This window comes from Carcharhinus amblyrhynchos, unplaced genomic scaffold, assembly GCF_965287045.1.
Source record: "Carcharhinus amblyrhynchos unplaced genomic scaffold, sCarAmb.v2.hapA scaffold_76, whole genome shotgun sequence".
Taxonomy (NCBI): Eukaryota; Metazoa; Chordata; class Chondrichthyes; order Carcharhiniformes; family Carcharhinidae; genus Carcharhinus; species Carcharhinus amblyrhynchos.
Window position 1 is genome coordinate 714,276 of NW_027649816.1, and position 18,318 is coordinate 732,593.

An 18,318-nucleotide genomic window follows, 5' to 3' on the forward strand; every position below is an offset into this window, starting at 1 on the left:
AATTGAACAGACGTATTGAACTGTCTAGTGGTGTTTAAGGGGAATGTGGCCTCTTACTTCTACCGGCTTGAGCACAGAAAGCAGAGAGTAGCAGTGGAAGGGTACTTTTCTAGCTGGTGACAGGTGGTGTTCCACAAGGATCAGTGCTGGGGCCTCTGTTGTTTGTAATATATAGAAATGATTTGGAGGAAAGTGCAGATGGTCTGATTCGTAAATTTGCAGCTGATAATTGGTGGAGTAGCGGTTTGTGAAGAGGATTATCAGAGGATACAACGGGATATAAATCAGCTGGAGACTGGGCCAAAAGATGGCAGATGGAATTTAACCCAGACAAATGTGAGGTGATGCAATTTGGAAGGTCTACTACAGAAGGAAAGTTTACCATAAATGGCAAGCCCTTAGAAATATTACCATACAGAGGGATCTAGGCCTGTAGATCCACAGTTCCCTGAAGGTGGCAGCTCAGGTGGATAAGGTGGTGAAGAAGGTGTATGGCATACTGGCTTTCATCAATCAGGGAGTTGAGTATAGGAATTGGAAAATCATGTTGCTGCTGTATGAGACTTTGGTTAAGCTGCATTTGGAGTGTTGTGTACATTTCTGGTTGCCACACTATCAGAAGGACGTTGATGCAGAAGAGATTTCCCAGGATGGTGCCTGGTTTGGAGGATATGGGCTATGAAGAAAGGTTGAATAAACTTGGATTGTTTTGATTGGAGCGTCGGAGGAAGAGGGGGGAGCTGATAGAGGTTCACAAGGTTATGACAGGCTTGGATAGAGTGGATAGTCAGAGTCTTTTTCCCAGGGTCAATGGGTCAATTACTCGGGGGGGGGGGGGTGGGGGCAGAGGTTGAGAGAGGGGCTAAGTTTAAAAGAGATGTAAGGGGCGGGTTTTCCACACAGAGGGTGGTGAATGTCTGGAACGCACTGCCAGAGGAGGTGGTAGAAACAGATCCTATAACAACATTCAAGAGGCATCTGAACAGATACATGAATAAGCAGAGAATAGAGGGATATGGACCACGTAGAGGCAAGAAAATATTAGATTAGACAGGCATCAGTGTTGGCACAGACATGGTAGCTGAAGGGCCTGTTCCTGTGCTGTACCGTTCTTTGTTTTTTGTAAGCTTACAGTCTGCACAGACACAAAAAACTGGAAAGCTGGGATTATCCTGAAAGTAGAGAAGGAGAAACTTAATAGCGATTCACAGTCATGTGACAGAGTAAATCAGAAGAACTGTCAGAAGAGTAAGCAACCAGAGTCACAGATTGAAGGTGATGGAATAATTAGCAGAAGAACCAGGGGGGATATGAGGAAAAGTATTTTTATTCAGTGGATTGCTGTGATCTGGAGTACAGTATGTGAAAAGATGCTAGAAGCAAATGCAATCTTAACTTTCAAAAACCGTTAACTGATTTTTCTTTTTGGATTTTTGCACTTTGAAGGAATGTAGAATTGCTATAAACTGAGAAGTAATAGGACTATCTGTGGCCTGTGTGCCATCATACTGAGATTGAATTTTACTGCATACAGCGAAATTCATACTTTGCACCTCGACAGACCAGGCAAGTTTTAAATAGGCCTTTATTCAAGCTATAGCGAGGAAGCCTGCCTTCCACAAGGTAACATACAGACTTGCTGAGTGATACATGGCATACACAATTCTGTCTTTGCTTCCTGTTGTTAACAGAGTTTGTGTCCTTTTATACCCATGCTCAGCTTGTCTGTAAGTGTGGGAATTTCACTAAACCATTGTTGCTCCCCAGGGCACAGCACAGTACTTCATTCCCATCGAACTCTACTGACTTTAACACCTTTGGAACTATAATCCCAATCCACCTTAGGCAACTTGCCCCTTCATAATCTTTTTTCAAATTTGTCACCGTCTTCAGATTGAACTTCCTCACTTTAGATTTTACCAGCCCGCCCATCATGATAATATGAGTGGCTGTGGGTCAAAGCGTGCAAAGAGTCTTTGACCTCAGGCAGCATTTTATGATTTTGGGACAAGTGAGGCTGTAACATCCATAATGTAAAATTCTATCGTTTTTATGGTCACTTGTTCCAAAAGGAATGTTTTTTACTGGTTAGCCCATTCTCATTCCATAATTCTACATCTAAAATAACCTGTTCTCTCACCAGTTCCTCAACATTTTGTCATATGAGGAGAGACTAAGTCAGTTAGGATTATATTCACTGGAGTTTGGAAGAGTGAGCAGGAATAACAGATGTGTCGAGTATAGGGCTAACGGTAGGACTCTGAATAGTGTTGATGAACAGAGGGATCTAGGTGTATGTGTACATAGATCCCTGAAAGTTGGGAATCAAGTAGATAAGGTTGTTAAGAAGGCATACGGTGTCTTGGCGTTTATTGGTAGGGGGATTGAATTTAGGAGCCGCAACGTCATGTTGCAACTGTACACAACTCTGGTGCGGCCGCACTTGGAGTATTGTGTACAGTTCTGGTCCCCACATTATAGGAAGGATGTGGAGGCTTTGGAGAGGGTGCAGAGGAGGTTTACCAGAATGTTGCCTGGTATGGAGGGAAGGTCCTATGAGGAGAGACTGAGGGATTTGAGGTTGTTTTCGTTAGAAAGAAGGCGGCTAAGAGGGGATCTTATTGAAACATATAAGATGATTAGAGGTTTAGATAGGGTGGACAGTGATAGCCTTTTTCCTCCGATGGAGAAAGCTAGCACGAGGGGGCGTAGCTTTAAATTAAGGGGTGGTAGATATAGGACGGATGTCAGAGGTAGGTTCTTTACCCAGAGGGTGGTGAGGGATTGGAATGCCCTGCCTGCTGCAGTTGTAGATGCGCCTAGTTTGGGGGCGTTTAAGAGATCCGTGGATAGGTTTATGGATGGAAAGGGATTGGTGTAGGTTAGAGGGTCATTGCTTTTTTAATTGGTCGGCGCAACATCGTGGGCCGAAGGGCCTGTTCTGCGCTGTAATGTTCTATGTTCTATGAGAGGGGATCTTGTAGAAGCTTATAAAACTCTAACAAGGTTAGACAGGGTAGATTCAGAAAGAATGTTCCCAATGGTGGGGGGAGGATAAGGGGTAAACCTTTTAGAACTGAGGTGAGGAAAAATTTCTTCACCCAGAGGATGGTGAATGTGTGGAATTCATTCACACAGAAAGTAGTTGAGGCCAAAACGTTGTCTGATTTCAGGAATAAATTAGATATAGTTCTTGGGGCTAAAGGGATCAAGGGATATGGGGAGAAGGTGGAATTAGGATATTGAATTAGATGATCTGCCATGGTCAAAATGAATAGTGGAGCAGACTCGAAGGGCCGAATGGCCTACTCCTGATTCTAGTTTCTATGTTTTCCTCGGAGAAGAGAACGATGAGAGGCATTTTGATTGAGGCATAGTTCCCAGGCTTTTCCCTGCAGCCCTTCTTAAACAAAGGCACTACATTTGGCACCCTCCAATCTTCAAACACTTCACCTCGGATTTCATCGTAACTTCATTACATCACAAATGTACACCTACTTGTAATGAATAAATGAACCTTACTTGTGACTATTGATGATTCAAATATCTCTGCTAGGGGACCCGCAATTTCCTCCCTAGCCTCCACAACATCCTGGGATACATTTCATCAGGTCCTGGGGATTTATCTAACTTGATGCGCTTTAAGACTTCCAGCATCTCCTTCTCTGTAATATGTACACTCCTCAAGACATCACTATTTATTTCCCCAAGTTCCCTAACATCCGTGCTTTTCTCAACAGTAAATACCGATGACAAATATTCATTTAGGATCTCACCCATCTCTTGTGGATCCGCATGTAGATGACCTTGTTGACCCTTAAGAGGCCCTACTCTCTCCCTTGTTACTCTTTTGCTCTTCATGTATTTGTAGAAGCTCTTTGATTCTCCTTTGCCTTATCTGCCAAAACAATCTTGTGTCCTCTTTTTGCCCTCTTGATTTCTCCCTGAAATCTACTCCTACACCCTCCATACTCTTCAAGGAATCCACTTCTTCTTCTTGACCAGGGCCTCAATATCTCAACTCATCCAGTGTTCCCGACTTCTACCAGCCTTGCCCTTCACTCTAAGAGAAATGTGTTTACCCTGAACCCTGGTTTACACGCTTTTGAAAGCCTGCCACTTACCAGACATCCCTTTGCCTTCCCACAGACTCCCCCAATTAACTTTTGAAAGTTCCTGCCTGATACCATCAAAATTGGCCTTGCCCCAATTTAGAACATTAATTTATGGGCCGGACCTATCATTCTCCATAGCGATCTTAAAACTAATAGAATTCTGGTCACTCAGCTATTTACCATTTATATAGATGATCTGGAGGAGGGAACCGAGTGCAGGGTGTCGAAATTTGCTGATGACACCAAGATTGGGGGAAAGGCAAATTGTGCGGAGGGTGTGGAGAGTCTGCAGAAGGATCTAGATAGGCTGGGCGAATGGGCCAGGAAATGGCAAATGGAATTTAATGTTGGCAAGTGTGAGGTGGTCCACTTTGGTAGGAAGAATGGTAGGAAGGACTATTACTTACGTGGCGAAAAACTGCAGCAGGCGACGGTGCAGAGGGACCTCGGGGTCCTTGTGCATGAGTCGCAAAAACCCAGCTTGCAGGTGCAGCAGGTGGTCAGGAAGGCGAATGGGATGCTGGCCTTCATAGCGAGGGGGATTGAATATAAAAGTAGGGAGGTCTTGCTGCAGCTGTATAGGGCATTGGTGAGGCCGCAGCTGGAGTACTGTGTGCAGTTTTGGGCGCCGCACCTGCGCAAGGATATTTTGGCCCTGGAGGGAGTGCAGAGGAGGTTTACTAGGCTGATACCGGAGTTGAGGGGATTGAGCTATGAGGAGAGGCTGAATAAACTAGGCTTGTACTCGTTAGAGTTTAGAAGAATGAGGGGAGATCTCATTGAGACGTATAAGATGATGAATGGGATGGATAGGATAGAGGTGGAGAGACTCTTCCCGCTCAAAAAAGACAGTAGGACTAGGGGGCACAGCCTCAAGATAAAGGGGAGGCGGTTTAGAACGGAGTTGAGGAGGAACTTCTTCACTCAAAGGGTGGTGAATCTCTGGAATTCTCTGCCCGTTGAAGTGGTGGAGGCTGCCTCGCTAAATATTTTTAAGAAGCGGGTTGATGGGTTCTTGATAAGAGAGGGGATTAAGGGTTATGGGGAGAGGGCGGGAAAGTGGAACTGAGCCACAACAGATCAGCCATGATCTTATTGAATGGCGGGGCAGGCTCGAAGGGCTAGATGGCCTACTCCTGCTCCTATTTCTTATGTTCTCATGTTCTTATGGTCCCAAAGTGATCCCTCACTAACACTTTGTCACCTGCCCTTCCTTATTTCCCAAGAGGAGGTCAAGTTTTGCCCCCTCTCTAGTCGGGCCATCCACATACTGAATGAGAAATTCCTCCTGAATACACTCAACATATTTCTCTCTATCCAACCCTCTAATACTATGGCTGTCGCAGTCAATGTTGGGAAAGTTAAAATCTCTGACTATTACCACCCTATTTTTCTTGGAGCTATCTGTCATCTCCTTACATATCTGCTCCTCAATTTCCCACTGACTATTTGGAGGCCTATAGTACAGTCCTGTCAAAGCGATTTCCCCCTTCTTATTTCTCAGTTCTACCCATATAGACTCATGGGATATATCCAAGTGTTTGTCCACTGAGTTGGGATATATCCAAGGGTTTGTCCAGTCTCAGTATGGCCATGATGTTTTCCCTAATCAAAAGTGCAACTCCCCCTCCTCTCTTACCTCCTGTTCTATCTTTCTGAGAGCATCTGGAACACTGAGCTATCAGTCCTGTCCCTCCCTTAGCCACGTTTCAGTAGTTGCTATATTATCCCAGTCCCACATACCCATCCATACCCTGAGTTTATCTGCCTTGCCCGTCAGGCCTCTGGCATTGAAATAAATGCAGTTTAATCTGGACTTCCCTTGCTCTCTGTCTTGCTTCTGCCTGATCTGTCTGGTACTAGGATTACTGCAAAAAGTCTGACAACACCAGGTTTTAGTCCAATCAATTTATTTACTATCAAATAAATCGGTTGGACTAAAACCTGGTGTTGTCAGACTTTTTACTGTGTTTACCCCAGTCCAACGCCGGCACATCCACATCATGACCACTAGGATTACTGACACTGCCTTTACTAATTAATGTGCTCTCTTTAACTTCTGTGCTGTTCTCAACCTCCTCTTCAGTCTCCCTACTACTTTGAGTCCCAGCCCCCTGCCAAACTAGTTTAAACCCTCCTGAGTGGCTCTAGTAAATCTCCCCGCCAGGATGTTAGTCCCCCTCGAGTTCAGGTGTAACCCTCCTTCTTGAACAGGTCATCCTTTCCCCAGAAAAGATCCCAATGATCCACAAATCTGTATCCCTGCCCCTTGAACTATGAGGAGAGGCTGAATAAACTAGGCTTGTACTCGTTAGAGTTTAGAAGAATGAGGGGAGATCTCATTGAGACATATAAGATGATGAATGGGATGGATAGGATAGAGATGGAGAGGCTCTTCCCGCTCAGAAAGGACAGTAGGACTAGGGGGCACAGCCTCAAGATGAAGGGGGGCAGTTTAGAACGGAGTTGAGGAGGAACTTCTTCACTCAAAGGGTGGTGAATCTCTGGAATTCTCTGCCCGTTGAAGTGGTGGAGGCTGCCTCGCTAAATATATTTAAGACGCGGGTTGATGGGTTTTTGATAGGCAAGGGGATTAAGGGTTATGGGGAGAGGGCGGGAATGTGGAACTGAGACACGACAGATCATCCATGATCTTATTGAATGGCGGGGCAGGCTCGAAGGGCTGGATGGCCTACTCCTGCTCCTATTTCTTATGTTCTTATGTTTTATATTCTTATGCACCATCTCTCAAGCCACACATCCATCAGCCTAATCTTCCTATTCCTATTCTCATTAGCACGTGGCACTGATAGTAGTTCAGAGAATACCACCCTCGAGGTCCTAAACTTTAGTCTTCTGTCTAACTCTCTATATTCACACTTCAGGACCTCATCACTTTTCCTTCCTGTGTCATACAATCATAGAATCCTTACAGTGCAGAAAGAGGCCATTTGACCCATCGAGTCTCCACCAACCATAATCCTACCTAGGCTTTATTCCCATAACCCCACATATTTACCCTTCTAATCCTCTGACACTAAGGTCAATTTAACATGGCCAATTGACCTAACCCACATGCACATCTTTGAATTTAAATTTCGCTATCTGTCATGGTGGGATTCGAGCCTGGCTTCCCAGAGCATTACTCTGGGTTCCAAGATTGCTAGCCCAGCGAAAATATCATTATGTCACCTCCTCCCTTTGTGATAGGGGAGGTGAGGACATGATTGAGATGTATAGATGATCAGGGGCATAGATAAAGGAGACAGGAAGAAACTTTTCTCGTCCTTGGAGGCATCAAGGACGAGGGGGCAAAGATTTAAACTAAAGGGCCGGAGGTTCAGAGGAGATCTGAGGAAAAACCTTTTCACCCACAGGGTAGTGGAAGTCTGGAATTCATCGCCTGAAAGGATGGTGGAGACAGAGACCCTCATAACATTTAAGAAGTATTTAGATGTGCACTTGGAATGCCAAGGCATACAAGGCTATGGGCCAAATAGGATTAGGATATTTGGGTGGCTTGTCTTTGACCAGCACAGAAACAATGGGCCGAAGGGCCTTTTTCTGTGCTGTAGACCTGTGTGACTCTATGATTGGCAGCGGCGACCCCCAGCCGCAGGGTAGCCAGCAGGGGAGGGTGTTAACAATGGGAAAAAGTTTTACCAATGGTGGGACACCTCTAGCACTATGAAAACCATGGCAGTGAGCTGGAAAATCCCACCCAAAGGAAAGAGGAAAACTCCAAATCTTCAACCTATTGGAACTTTCAAAATTGACATTTGCAGGATGCTCCAGATTATGTTAATAATGCAGATGACTAACACTAAAATACAGATAAACTATGCTCCCATTGAATGATACAACAGGCCTGAGGTGTTGAATGGCCTCCTCCTCTTCCCATCTTCCTGGAGTTTGATTGATGGAGGATTTTATTGACAATGATCAAGACAACTTGGAGTAGAAAGGAGCAGCTTAGATACTGGAGTGCTGTGTGCAGAGAGAACTAACCAGATCATTCTTTCCACAGGAGATTGAACAATTAATGCAGAAACTTCAAAGTGACACTGAGGCAGTGGAGGAAGTTCGAGCTATCGTCAAACAGGAAGAGGAGATCATGGCTGAAGAGACCCAGATTGTGGAGGACTATGCAAAGGTGACGTTGTAACAGCAGTCCATTCTTTCCACATTAACATGATCCTCACATCAGCTCTGAAGAATGAACCTCTGCCCTTAATCTGGTATCTCATCTTGACATTTCACCACATGACACTGCTCCTGTGATATCACTTCATTAATATCGCTTGCACATGGTTGGAGTGTTTTAGTGTCCCCAAGGTTGAGTCCTGTAGTTGTTTTTCTGTTTTAGAGTAAAGTGAATCACATAATTTGGAAATCTGATAAAGAACACAGAAGAGCACCAAGTATAGTAATCATTAAATAATGTTCCTTCCATATCGACCACAATGAGAAATAATGAGTCCCACTATTCAGAAAGCACCAAAAACTAACTTTTTTTTTCACAATTCCAAGGCATTTGCAATACAGAAGTTAGAAAAATCAGTACCAAATCTTAATTTTGTGACTTGTACACCTCTACTGAATCTCAGCTTGCAACCTGAGAGAGGAACACAAAACCTGCCAAAGACTCCAAACAGAACACTGGACACAGCACCAACCAACACAAACTCTCCCCTTTTCTCGGTGGGAATTTCAATCCCACTCTCCCTCCCCCGGTTTGTGTTTTTCTCACTTTGTCCTCCCAGTTGTGCTTTTATGCAGAGCATGGAGTGTGGGAGACTTGAATTCGCTGCCTGAATTGGTGGTGGATTTAATTTGATGTGATGTAGTATTGACACATTTATAGAACATAGAACACCACAGCACAAACAGGCCCTTCAGCCCACAAGTTGCACCGATCATATCCCTACCTACCAGGCCTATCTATAACTCTCAATCCCATTAAATCCCATATACTCATCCAGAAGTCTCTTAAAAGACCCCAGCGAGTTCGCCTCTACCACCACTGACAGCAGCCGATTCCACTCACTCACCACCCTCTGAGTGAAAAACTTACCCTGACATCTCCTCTATGCCTACTCCCCAGCACCTTAAACCAGTATTCTCTCGTAGCGACTATTTCAGCCCTGGGAAATAGCCTCTGAGAATCTACTCTATCTATACCTCTCAACATTTTATAAACCCCTATCAGGTCGCCTCTCAACCTTCGTCTCTCCAGGGAGAAGAGACCGAGCTCCCTCAACCTATCTTCATAAGGCATACCTCCCAATCCAGGCAACATCCTTGTAAATCTCCTCTGCACCCTCTCAATAGCTTCCACATCCTTCCTATAGTGAGGCGACCAGAACTGCACACAGTACTCCAAGTGGAGCCTGACAAGGGTCTTATAAAGTTGCAGCATTATCTCCCGACTCCTAAACTCAATCCCTCAATTAATGAAGGCCAGTACCCCATACACCTCCTTGACCACTTCCTCCACCTGCAAAGCCGATTTAAGAGCCCTATGGACACGGACCCCAAGTTCCTTCTGCTCCTCAACACTGCTAAGACTCCTACCCTTGATATTATACTCCTTCATCCCATTGGACCTGCCAAAATGGACCACTACACATTTATCCGCGTTGAAGTCTATGTGCCACTTCTCCGCCCAGTCTTGCATCCTATCAATGTCTCGCTGCAACTTCTGACATCCCTCCAGACTATCCACAACACCACCAACCTTTGTGTCGTCGGCAAACTTACTAACCCATCCCTCCACTTCCTCATCCAGGTCATTTATGAAAATGACAAACAGCAAGGGTCCTAGAACAGATCCCTGGGGCACTCCACTGGTGACTGATCTCCATGCAGGAAAAGACCCATCCACAACCACTCTCTGCCTTCTGCAGGCAAGCCAGTTCTGGACCCAGAATATAATATACTAATACAATATATCCAAATATACTATTTATTAGTATACAGTGAAAAGTTTTTTTTGTGTGTTATATCAAGCATATCGTTCATAGAGACGGAAAGGAGAGAGTACAGAATGTAGTGTTACAGTCATAGCTAGGTTGTGGAGAAAGATCAACTTAGATCCATTCAAAAGCCTAACAGCAGCAGGGGAGAAGCTGTTCTTGAGTCAGTCGGTACGTGACCTCAGACTTTTGTATCTTTTTCCCAACAGAAGAAGGTGGAAGAGAGAATGACCGGGGTGTGTGTGGTCCTTGATTATGCTGGCTGCTTTGCTGAGGCAGCAGGAAGTGTAGACAGAGCCAATGAATGGGAGGCTGATTTGTGTGATGGATCGGGCTACATTCATGACCTTTTATTTCCTTGGAGGCAGAGACCCTAAACTCCTTTAAACAGTACCTGGATTTGCACCTCCAGTGCTGTAAGCTACAGATCTATGGGCTGGTGCAGGAAGGTGGGATTATAAAGGGCACCTGGGTGTCCTTGGGTTGACATGGACAAGATGGGCTGAACGTCTCTGTTTTGGGGCTGGATTTGATGTGGTTGCAGGCGGGGGTGAGGGGAGAGGAAGGGATTGTTGTATTGGTGCAGTTACGGGAGCAGCAGAGAAAGCAGGTGATACAGACCGTGCTCCCCCTCCTTGCTGTTGCTGGTAATATGAGCTTCTGTCACTGATCTGAAAGGATCTTTGTATTGGCTTACAGCAAGCGACCAATGAGCTGAATGACGTGCTTCCTGTCCTGGAAGCGGCCATCGCTGCACTTCAAGCCCTGGATAAGAGTGACATTTCAGAGATCAGGTATGTGTGTGTGTGTGTGTGTGTGTGTGTGTGTGTGTGTGTGTGTACATGTGAGCATGTGTGTGAGACAGATGTCACCTCTGTGCTGTTGTACAACTGAAGAGTCTTGCTAGAGACTGAAACCAGGATTACCAATCTCTTCACTTCGGAATACATTCCAACGAACAGGCACTATTGTAAAGAGCCTTGGGAAATTATAAACACAAATTGCTGACCGTGAAAGGACAAGTTGAGAAGTTTGAAAGGAATTTGGAATTTGAGATGATTAACGTTTACAGATTTAGGGACAGGAATGGATCACTTGGTACATTGAGCCAGCTCCGCCATTCAATAAGATCACTTTGATCTGGTTGTGATCTCAACCCACATTCCCGTCTGCCCCCTTGATTCCCTGTTTATCAAAAACCTATCTCATAGAGTCATAGAGTATTAGAGGTTTACAGCATGGAAACAGGCCCTTCGGCCCAATCTGCCCACAACATCCTTTTTTTTACCCCTAAACTAGTCCCAATTGCCCATATTTGACCCATATCCCTCTATACCCATCTTAGCCATGTAACTGTCTAAATGCTTTTTAAAAGACAAAATTGTAACTGCCTTTATACTACCTCTGGCAACTTGTTCCAAACACTCATCACCATCCAGGTGAAAAATTGCCCCTCTGGACTCTTTTGTCTCTCTCTCCCATCACCTTAAACCTATACCATCTAGTTTTAGACTCCCTTACTTTTGGGAAATGATGTTGACAATCCAGTTAATCTACGCCCCTCATTATTTTATAGACCTCTATACGCTCGCCACGAAACAAAGGTGGGGTAGTGGTGTATGCGGGCTCTGACAGGTGGGAAGAAAAGGGAATGACCTTGTTACTGACTGTACCTCTACTGATGTTAATCCAGCTCCCTCACACTGTCACTCAGTAACCCCTCTCTCCCCCCCAGCACCCTGTGTTACTGACTGTATCTGTACTGATGTTAATCCAGCTCCCTCACACTGTCACTCAGTAACCCATCTCTCCCCCCCAACACCCTGTGTTACTGACTGTATCTGTACTGATGTTAATCCAGCTCCCTCACACTGTCACTCAGTAACCACTCTCTCCCCCCAGCACCCTGTGTTACTGACTGTATCTGTACTGATGTTAATCCAGCTCCCTCACACTGTCACTCAGTAACCCCTCTCCCCCGCACCCTGTATTACTGAGTGTATCTGTACTGATGTTAATCCAGCTCCCTCACACTGTCACTCATTAACCCCTCTCCCCCAGCACCCCATGTATCTCTACTGATGTGAATCCAGTTCCCTCACACTGTCACTCAGTAACCCCTCTCCCCCAGCACCCTGTGTTACTGACTGTATCTGTACTGATGTTAATCCAGCTCCCTCACACTGTCACTCAGTAACCCCTCTCTCCCCCAGCACCCTGTGTTACTGACTGTATCTGTACTGATGTTAATCCAGCTCCCTCACACTGTCACTCAGTAACCCCTCTCCCCCCCAGCACCCTGTGTTACTGACTGTACCTCTACTGATGTTAATCCAGCTCCCTCACACTGTCACTCAGTAACCCCTCTCCCCCCCAGCACCCTGTGTTACTGACTGTACCTCTACTGATGTTAATCCAGCTCCCTCACACTGTCACTCAGTAACCCCTCTCCCCCCCAGCACCCTGTGTTACTGACTGTATCTGTACTGATGTTAATCCAGCTCCCTCACACTGTCACTCAGTAACCCCTCTCCCCCAGCACCCTGTATTACTGACTGTATCTGTACTGATGTTAATCCAGCTCCCTCACACTGTCACTCAGTAACCCCTCTCTCCCCCAGCACCCTGTGTTACTGACTGTATCTGTACTGATGTTAATCCAGCTCCCTCACACTGTCACTCAGTAACCCCTCTCCCCCCCAGCACCCTGTGTTACTGACTGTACCTCTACTGATGTTAATCCAGCTCCCTCACACTGTCACTCAGTAACCCCTCTCCCCCCCCCAGCACCCTGTATTACTGACTGTATTTGTACTGATGTTAATCCAGCTCCCTCACACTGTCACTCAGTAACCCTTCCCCCCCAACACCCTGTGTTACTGACTGTACCTCTACTGATGTTAATTCAGCTCCCTCACTCAGTAATCCCTCTCCCCCAGCACCCTGTGTTACTGACTGTATCTCTACTGATGTTAATCCAGCTCCCTCACACTGTCACTCAGTAACCCCTCTCCCCCAGCACCCTGTATTACTGACTATCTGTACTGATGTTAATCCAGCTCCCTCACACTGTCACTCAGTAACCCCTCTCCCCTCCAGCCCCCTGTGTTACTGACTGTATCTGTACTGATGTTGATCCAGCTCCCTCACACTGTCACTCAGTAACCCCGCTCCCCCCCAACACCCTGTGTTACTGACTGTATCTGTACTGATGTTGATCCAGCTCCCTCACACTGTCACTCAGTAACCCCTCTCCCCCAGCACCCTGTGTTACTGACTGTATCTGTACTGATGTTAATCCAGCTCCCTCACACTGTCACTCAGTAACCACTCTCTCCCCCCAGCACCCTGTGTTACTGACTGTATCTGTACTGATGTTAATCCAGCTCCCTCACACTGTCACTCAGTAACCCCTCTCTCCCCCCCAGCACCCCATGTTACTGACTGTATCTGTACTGATGTTAATCCAGCTCCCTCACACTGTCACTCAGTAACCCCTCTCCCCCCCAGCACCCTGTGTTACTGACTGTACCTGTACTGATGTTAATCCAGCTCCCTCACACTGTCACTCAGTAACCCCTCTCCCCCCAGCACCCTGTGTTACTGACTGTATCTGTACTGATGTTAATCCAGCTCCCTCACACTGTCACTCAGTAACCCCTCTCTCCCCCGCAGCACCCTGTGTTACTGACTGTATCTGTACTGATGTTAATCCAGCTCCCTCACACTGTCACTCAGTAACCCCTCTCCCCCCCCAGCACCCTGTGTTACTGACTGTATCTGTACTGATGTTAATCCAGCTCCCTCACACTGTCACTCAGTAGCCCCTCTCCCCCCAGCACCCTGTGTTACTGACTGTATCTGTACTGATGTTAATCCAGCTCCCTCACACTGTCACTCAGTAACCCCTCTCTCCCCCAGCACCCTGTGTTACTGACTGTATCTGTACTGATGTTAATCCAGCTCCCTCACACTGTCACTCAGTAACCCCTCTCCCCCAGCACCCTGTGTTACTGACTGTATCTGTACTGATGTTAATCCAGCTCCCTCACACTGTCACTCAGTAACCCCTCTCTCCCCCAGCACCCTGTATTACTGACTGTATTTGTACTGATGTTAATCCAGCTCCCTCACACTGTCACTCAGTAACCCCTCTCCCCCCAGCACCCTGTATTACTGACTATCTCTATTGATGTTAATCCAGCTCCCTCACACTGTCACTCAGTAACCCCTCTCCCCCCAGCACCCTGTATTACTGACTATCTCTATTGATGTTAATCCAGCTCCCTCACACTGTCACTCAGTAACCCCTCTCCCCCCAGCACCCTGTATTACTGACTATCTCTATTGATGTTAATCCAGCTCCCTCACACTGTCACTCAGTAACCCCTCTCCCCCCAGCACCCTGTATTACTGACTATCTCTATTGATGTTAATCCAGCTCCCTCACACTGTCGTAGTAACTCTCTGCCGATGCCGTTCTGTGTTGCAGGTGGTAAACCTGAGGTATATTTATCCAGCTTGTTTATGTCATTTCTTGTTGGTCTGTGTGTTTAATGACTATCCCCCTGCTGTCTGATTACTTGTTTTGAAAACTCCAGAATCTCTTTGTCCAGGGTCTACACCAATCCACCCACACTGGTTCTCACAGTGATGAACGCTGTGTGTGTCCTGCTGCAGAAATCCCCTCAGTGGACCACTGCAAAACTACTGCTCGCAGACCCCAGCTTCCTGAAGCATCTACTCCAGCTGAACAAGGACAGCATTCCTGAGAAGGTGAGATTCCCCCTCACACTCACTCACTGGGGAGGGTGAGAATCCCCCTCACACTCACTCACTGGGGAGGGTGAGATTCCCCCTCACACTCACTCACTGGGAAGGGTGAGATTCCCTCACACTCACTCACTGGGGAGGGTGAGATTCCCCCTCACACTCACTCACTGGGGAGGGTGAGATTCCCTCACACTCACTCACTGGGGAGGGTGAGATTCCCTCACACTCACTCACTGGGGAGGGTGAGATTCCTCACACTCACTCACTGGGGAGGGTGAGAATCCCTCACACTCACTCACTGGGGAGGGTGAGATTCCTCACACTCACTCACTGGGGAGGGTGAGATTCCTCACACTCACTCACTGGGGAGAGTGAGATTCCCTCACACTCACTCACTGGGGAGTGTGAGATTCCCTCACACTCACTCATTGGGGAGGGTGAGATTCCCTCACACTCACTCACTGGGGAGGGTGAGATTCCTCACACTCACTCACTGGGGAGGGTGAGATTCCCTCACACTCACTCACTGGGGAGGGTGAGATTCCCTCACACTCACTCACTGGGGAGGGTGAGATTCCCTCACACTCACTCACTGGGGAGGGTGAGATTCCCTCACACTCACTCACTGGGGAGGGTGAGATTCCCTCACACTCACTCACTGGGGAGGGTGAGATTCCCTCACAGTCACTCACTGGGGAGGGTGAGATTCCCTCACTCTAATGTGTATTGAGAATGGCAGCCATGTGTACCATCTACAAGATGCATTGCAGGAACTCACAAGGTTGTTTAGGCAGCGCCTTCCAAGCCCACAATCACTGTCATTTGGATGGTGAAGTGCAGCAGATATCTGGGAACACCACCATCTGCATGTTCCCCTTCAAATCGCTTACCATCCTGATGTGAAAAATGCAACCATTCCTTTACTGTGGCTGGGTCAAAATCCTGGAACTACCTCCTTAACGGCACTGTGGGTACTTCTACTCCTTAAGGACTGCAGCAATTGAAAAAGCAGCTCACCACCACCTTCTCAAGGAAACTGGGGATCGAGAATATACATTGGATTTGCTGGAAGTTGAAGATTAATCCTAAGACGTTTGCCAGTAACATCAGTTGATGAGAAACACTGATAAACTCAGTTCTGCCAGCAGTGTCTTTACTGAAATGCTCTTTCTCTTTTCCAGGTCTTCACAAGGTTGAGGATTTATTCCAAGCACCCTGATTTCACCCCTGAAAGGGTGGGCATGGTGTCGACAGCATGTCGCTCCCTCTGCCAATGGGTGTTGGCCATACAGCACTATCACGAGGTCCGCAAGGTAAGGAGGAATGGTGGTCGCTCATGGCTGTGGGATTTGTACTTAAGATGTGGAGACAGCTTCCAGCCTATAGGACTAGGGAGAGGAGGGGAGAGGGGTGTGACTCCACAGTGCTGTGCTAACTCTGACAGTGGATTCATAGGGATTCAGAACTGGCACATTCCTGTTAGGATGAAGGATAAATATGGCAACTTTTGGGAATCTCGGATAATGAGGGATATTGTGAACCTGATCAAAGAGAAAAAGGAAGCATTTGTCAAAGCTAGGAGGCTGGGAACACATGAAGCAAGTGTGGAATACAAGGAAAGTAGAAAGAAACTTAAGCAAGGAGAAAAAAGAGCTAAAAGGGATCATGAAAAGTCATTGGCCAGCAGGATTAAGGAAAATCCCAAGGCTTTTTACACATATATAAGGAGCAAGAGGGTGACCAGGGAGAGGGTTGGCCCACTCAAGGGCAGTGGAGGGAATCTATGTGTGGAGCCAGAGGAAATGGGTGAGGGATTAAATGAGTAATATTCACCAAAGGACTTGGCGGATGATGAGTCTGGGAGAGAGTGTGCAGATAGTTTGAGCCATGTTGAGATCAAAAAGGAGGAGGTATTGGGGTTCTTGAGAAACATTAAGGTAGACAAGGGCCTGATGGGATATACCCCAGAATACTGAGAGAGGCAAGGGAGGAAATTGCTGGGGCTTTGAGAGAGATCTTTCTATCCTCACTGACCACAGGGGAGATGATGTGGATATGCTGGTGTTGGACTGGGGTAAACACAGTAAAAAGTCTGACAACACCAGGTTTAAGTCCAACCGATTTATTTGATAGTAAACTCACAAGCTTTTGTGAGTTTACTATCAAATAAATCGGTTGGACTTAAACCTGGTGTTGTCAGACTTTTTACAGGGGAGATCCCAGTGGATTGGAGAATAGCCAGTGTTGTTCCTTTGTTTAAGAAGGATAGCAAGAATAATCCAGGTAATTACGGGCTCAGTGGTAGGGAAATTATTGGAGAGGATTCTTCGAGACAGGATTTATTCCCACTTGGAAATAAATGGACGTATTAGTGAGAGGCAACATGGTTTTGTGAAGGGGAGGTTGTATCTCACGAACTTGATCGAGTTTTTCATGGAAGTGATGAAGATGATTGATGAGGGTAGGGCAGTGGATGTTGTCTACATGGACTTCAGTAAGGCCTTTGACAAGGCCCCTCATGGCAGACTAGTGCAGAAGATGACATGAGATCAGAAGTGAGCTGGCAAGGTGGGTACAAAACAGGCTCAGCCACAGAAGACAGAGAGTAGCAGTGGAAGGGTGTGTTTCTGAATGGAGGACTGTGACAAGTGGTGTTCCTCAGGGATCAGTGCTGGGGCCTTTGCTGTTTGTTATATATATAAATGATCTGGAGGACAATGTAACTGGTTTGATTAGTAAGTTTGCGGACGACACAAAGGTTGGTGGATTTGCGGATAGCGATGAGGACCATCAGAGGATACAGCAGGGCACAGATCAGTTGGAGACTTGGGTGGAGAGATGGCAGATGGAGATTAATCTGGACAAATGTGAGGTAATGCATTTTGGAAGGCCTAATACAGATAGGAAATATACAGTAAATGGCAGAATCCTTAAGAGTATTGATAGACAGAGGGATCTGGGTGTACAGGTACACAGGTCACTGAAAGTGGCAATGCAGGTGGAGAAGATAGTCGAGAAGGCATACGGCATGCTTGCCTTCATCAGCCAGGGTATTGAGAATTGGCAAGTCATGTTGCAGCTTTATAGAACCTTAGTGAGGCCGCACTTGGAATATAGTATTCAATTCTGGTCACCACACTACTGCAAGGATGTGGAGGCTTTGGAGAGGGAACAGAAAAGATTTACCAGGATGTTGCCTGGTATGGAGGGCATTAGCTATGAGGAGAGGTTGGAGAAACTTGGTTTGTTCTCACTGGAGTGATGGAGGTTGAGGGGAGACCTGATAGAAGTCTACAAGATTATGAGAGGCATGGACAGAGTGGATAGTCAGAAGCTTTTTCCCAGGGTGGAAGAGTCAATTACTCGGGGGCACAGGTTTAAGTTGGGAGGGGCAAGGTTTAAAGGAGATGTACGAGGGAGATTTTTTACACAGAAAGTTGCTGGGGGAGGTAGTG

At 46.5% G+C, this 18,318-nt stretch overlaps 1 protein-coding gene across 1 annotated transcript in view; it reads left to right on the top strand.

Annotated features, from left to right (window-relative positions):
- LOC145337798 (dynein axonemal heavy chain 6-like) overlaps window positions 1-18,318 on the top strand; it is a 785,492-nt gene that overhangs the window by 551,667 nt on the left and 215,507 nt on the right. Inside the window, exons 56-59 of the mRNA XM_080182651.1 lie at window positions 8,143-8,268; window positions 10,790-10,884; window positions 14,707-14,866; window positions 16,045-16,176. Coding sequence (XP_080038777.1) covers window positions 8,143-8,268; window positions 10,790-10,884; window positions 14,707-14,866; window positions 16,045-16,176 — 513 coding nt within the window. The remainder of the gene's footprint in view (window positions 1-8,142; window positions 8,269-10,789; window positions 10,885-14,706; window positions 14,867-16,044; window positions 16,177-18,318) is intronic.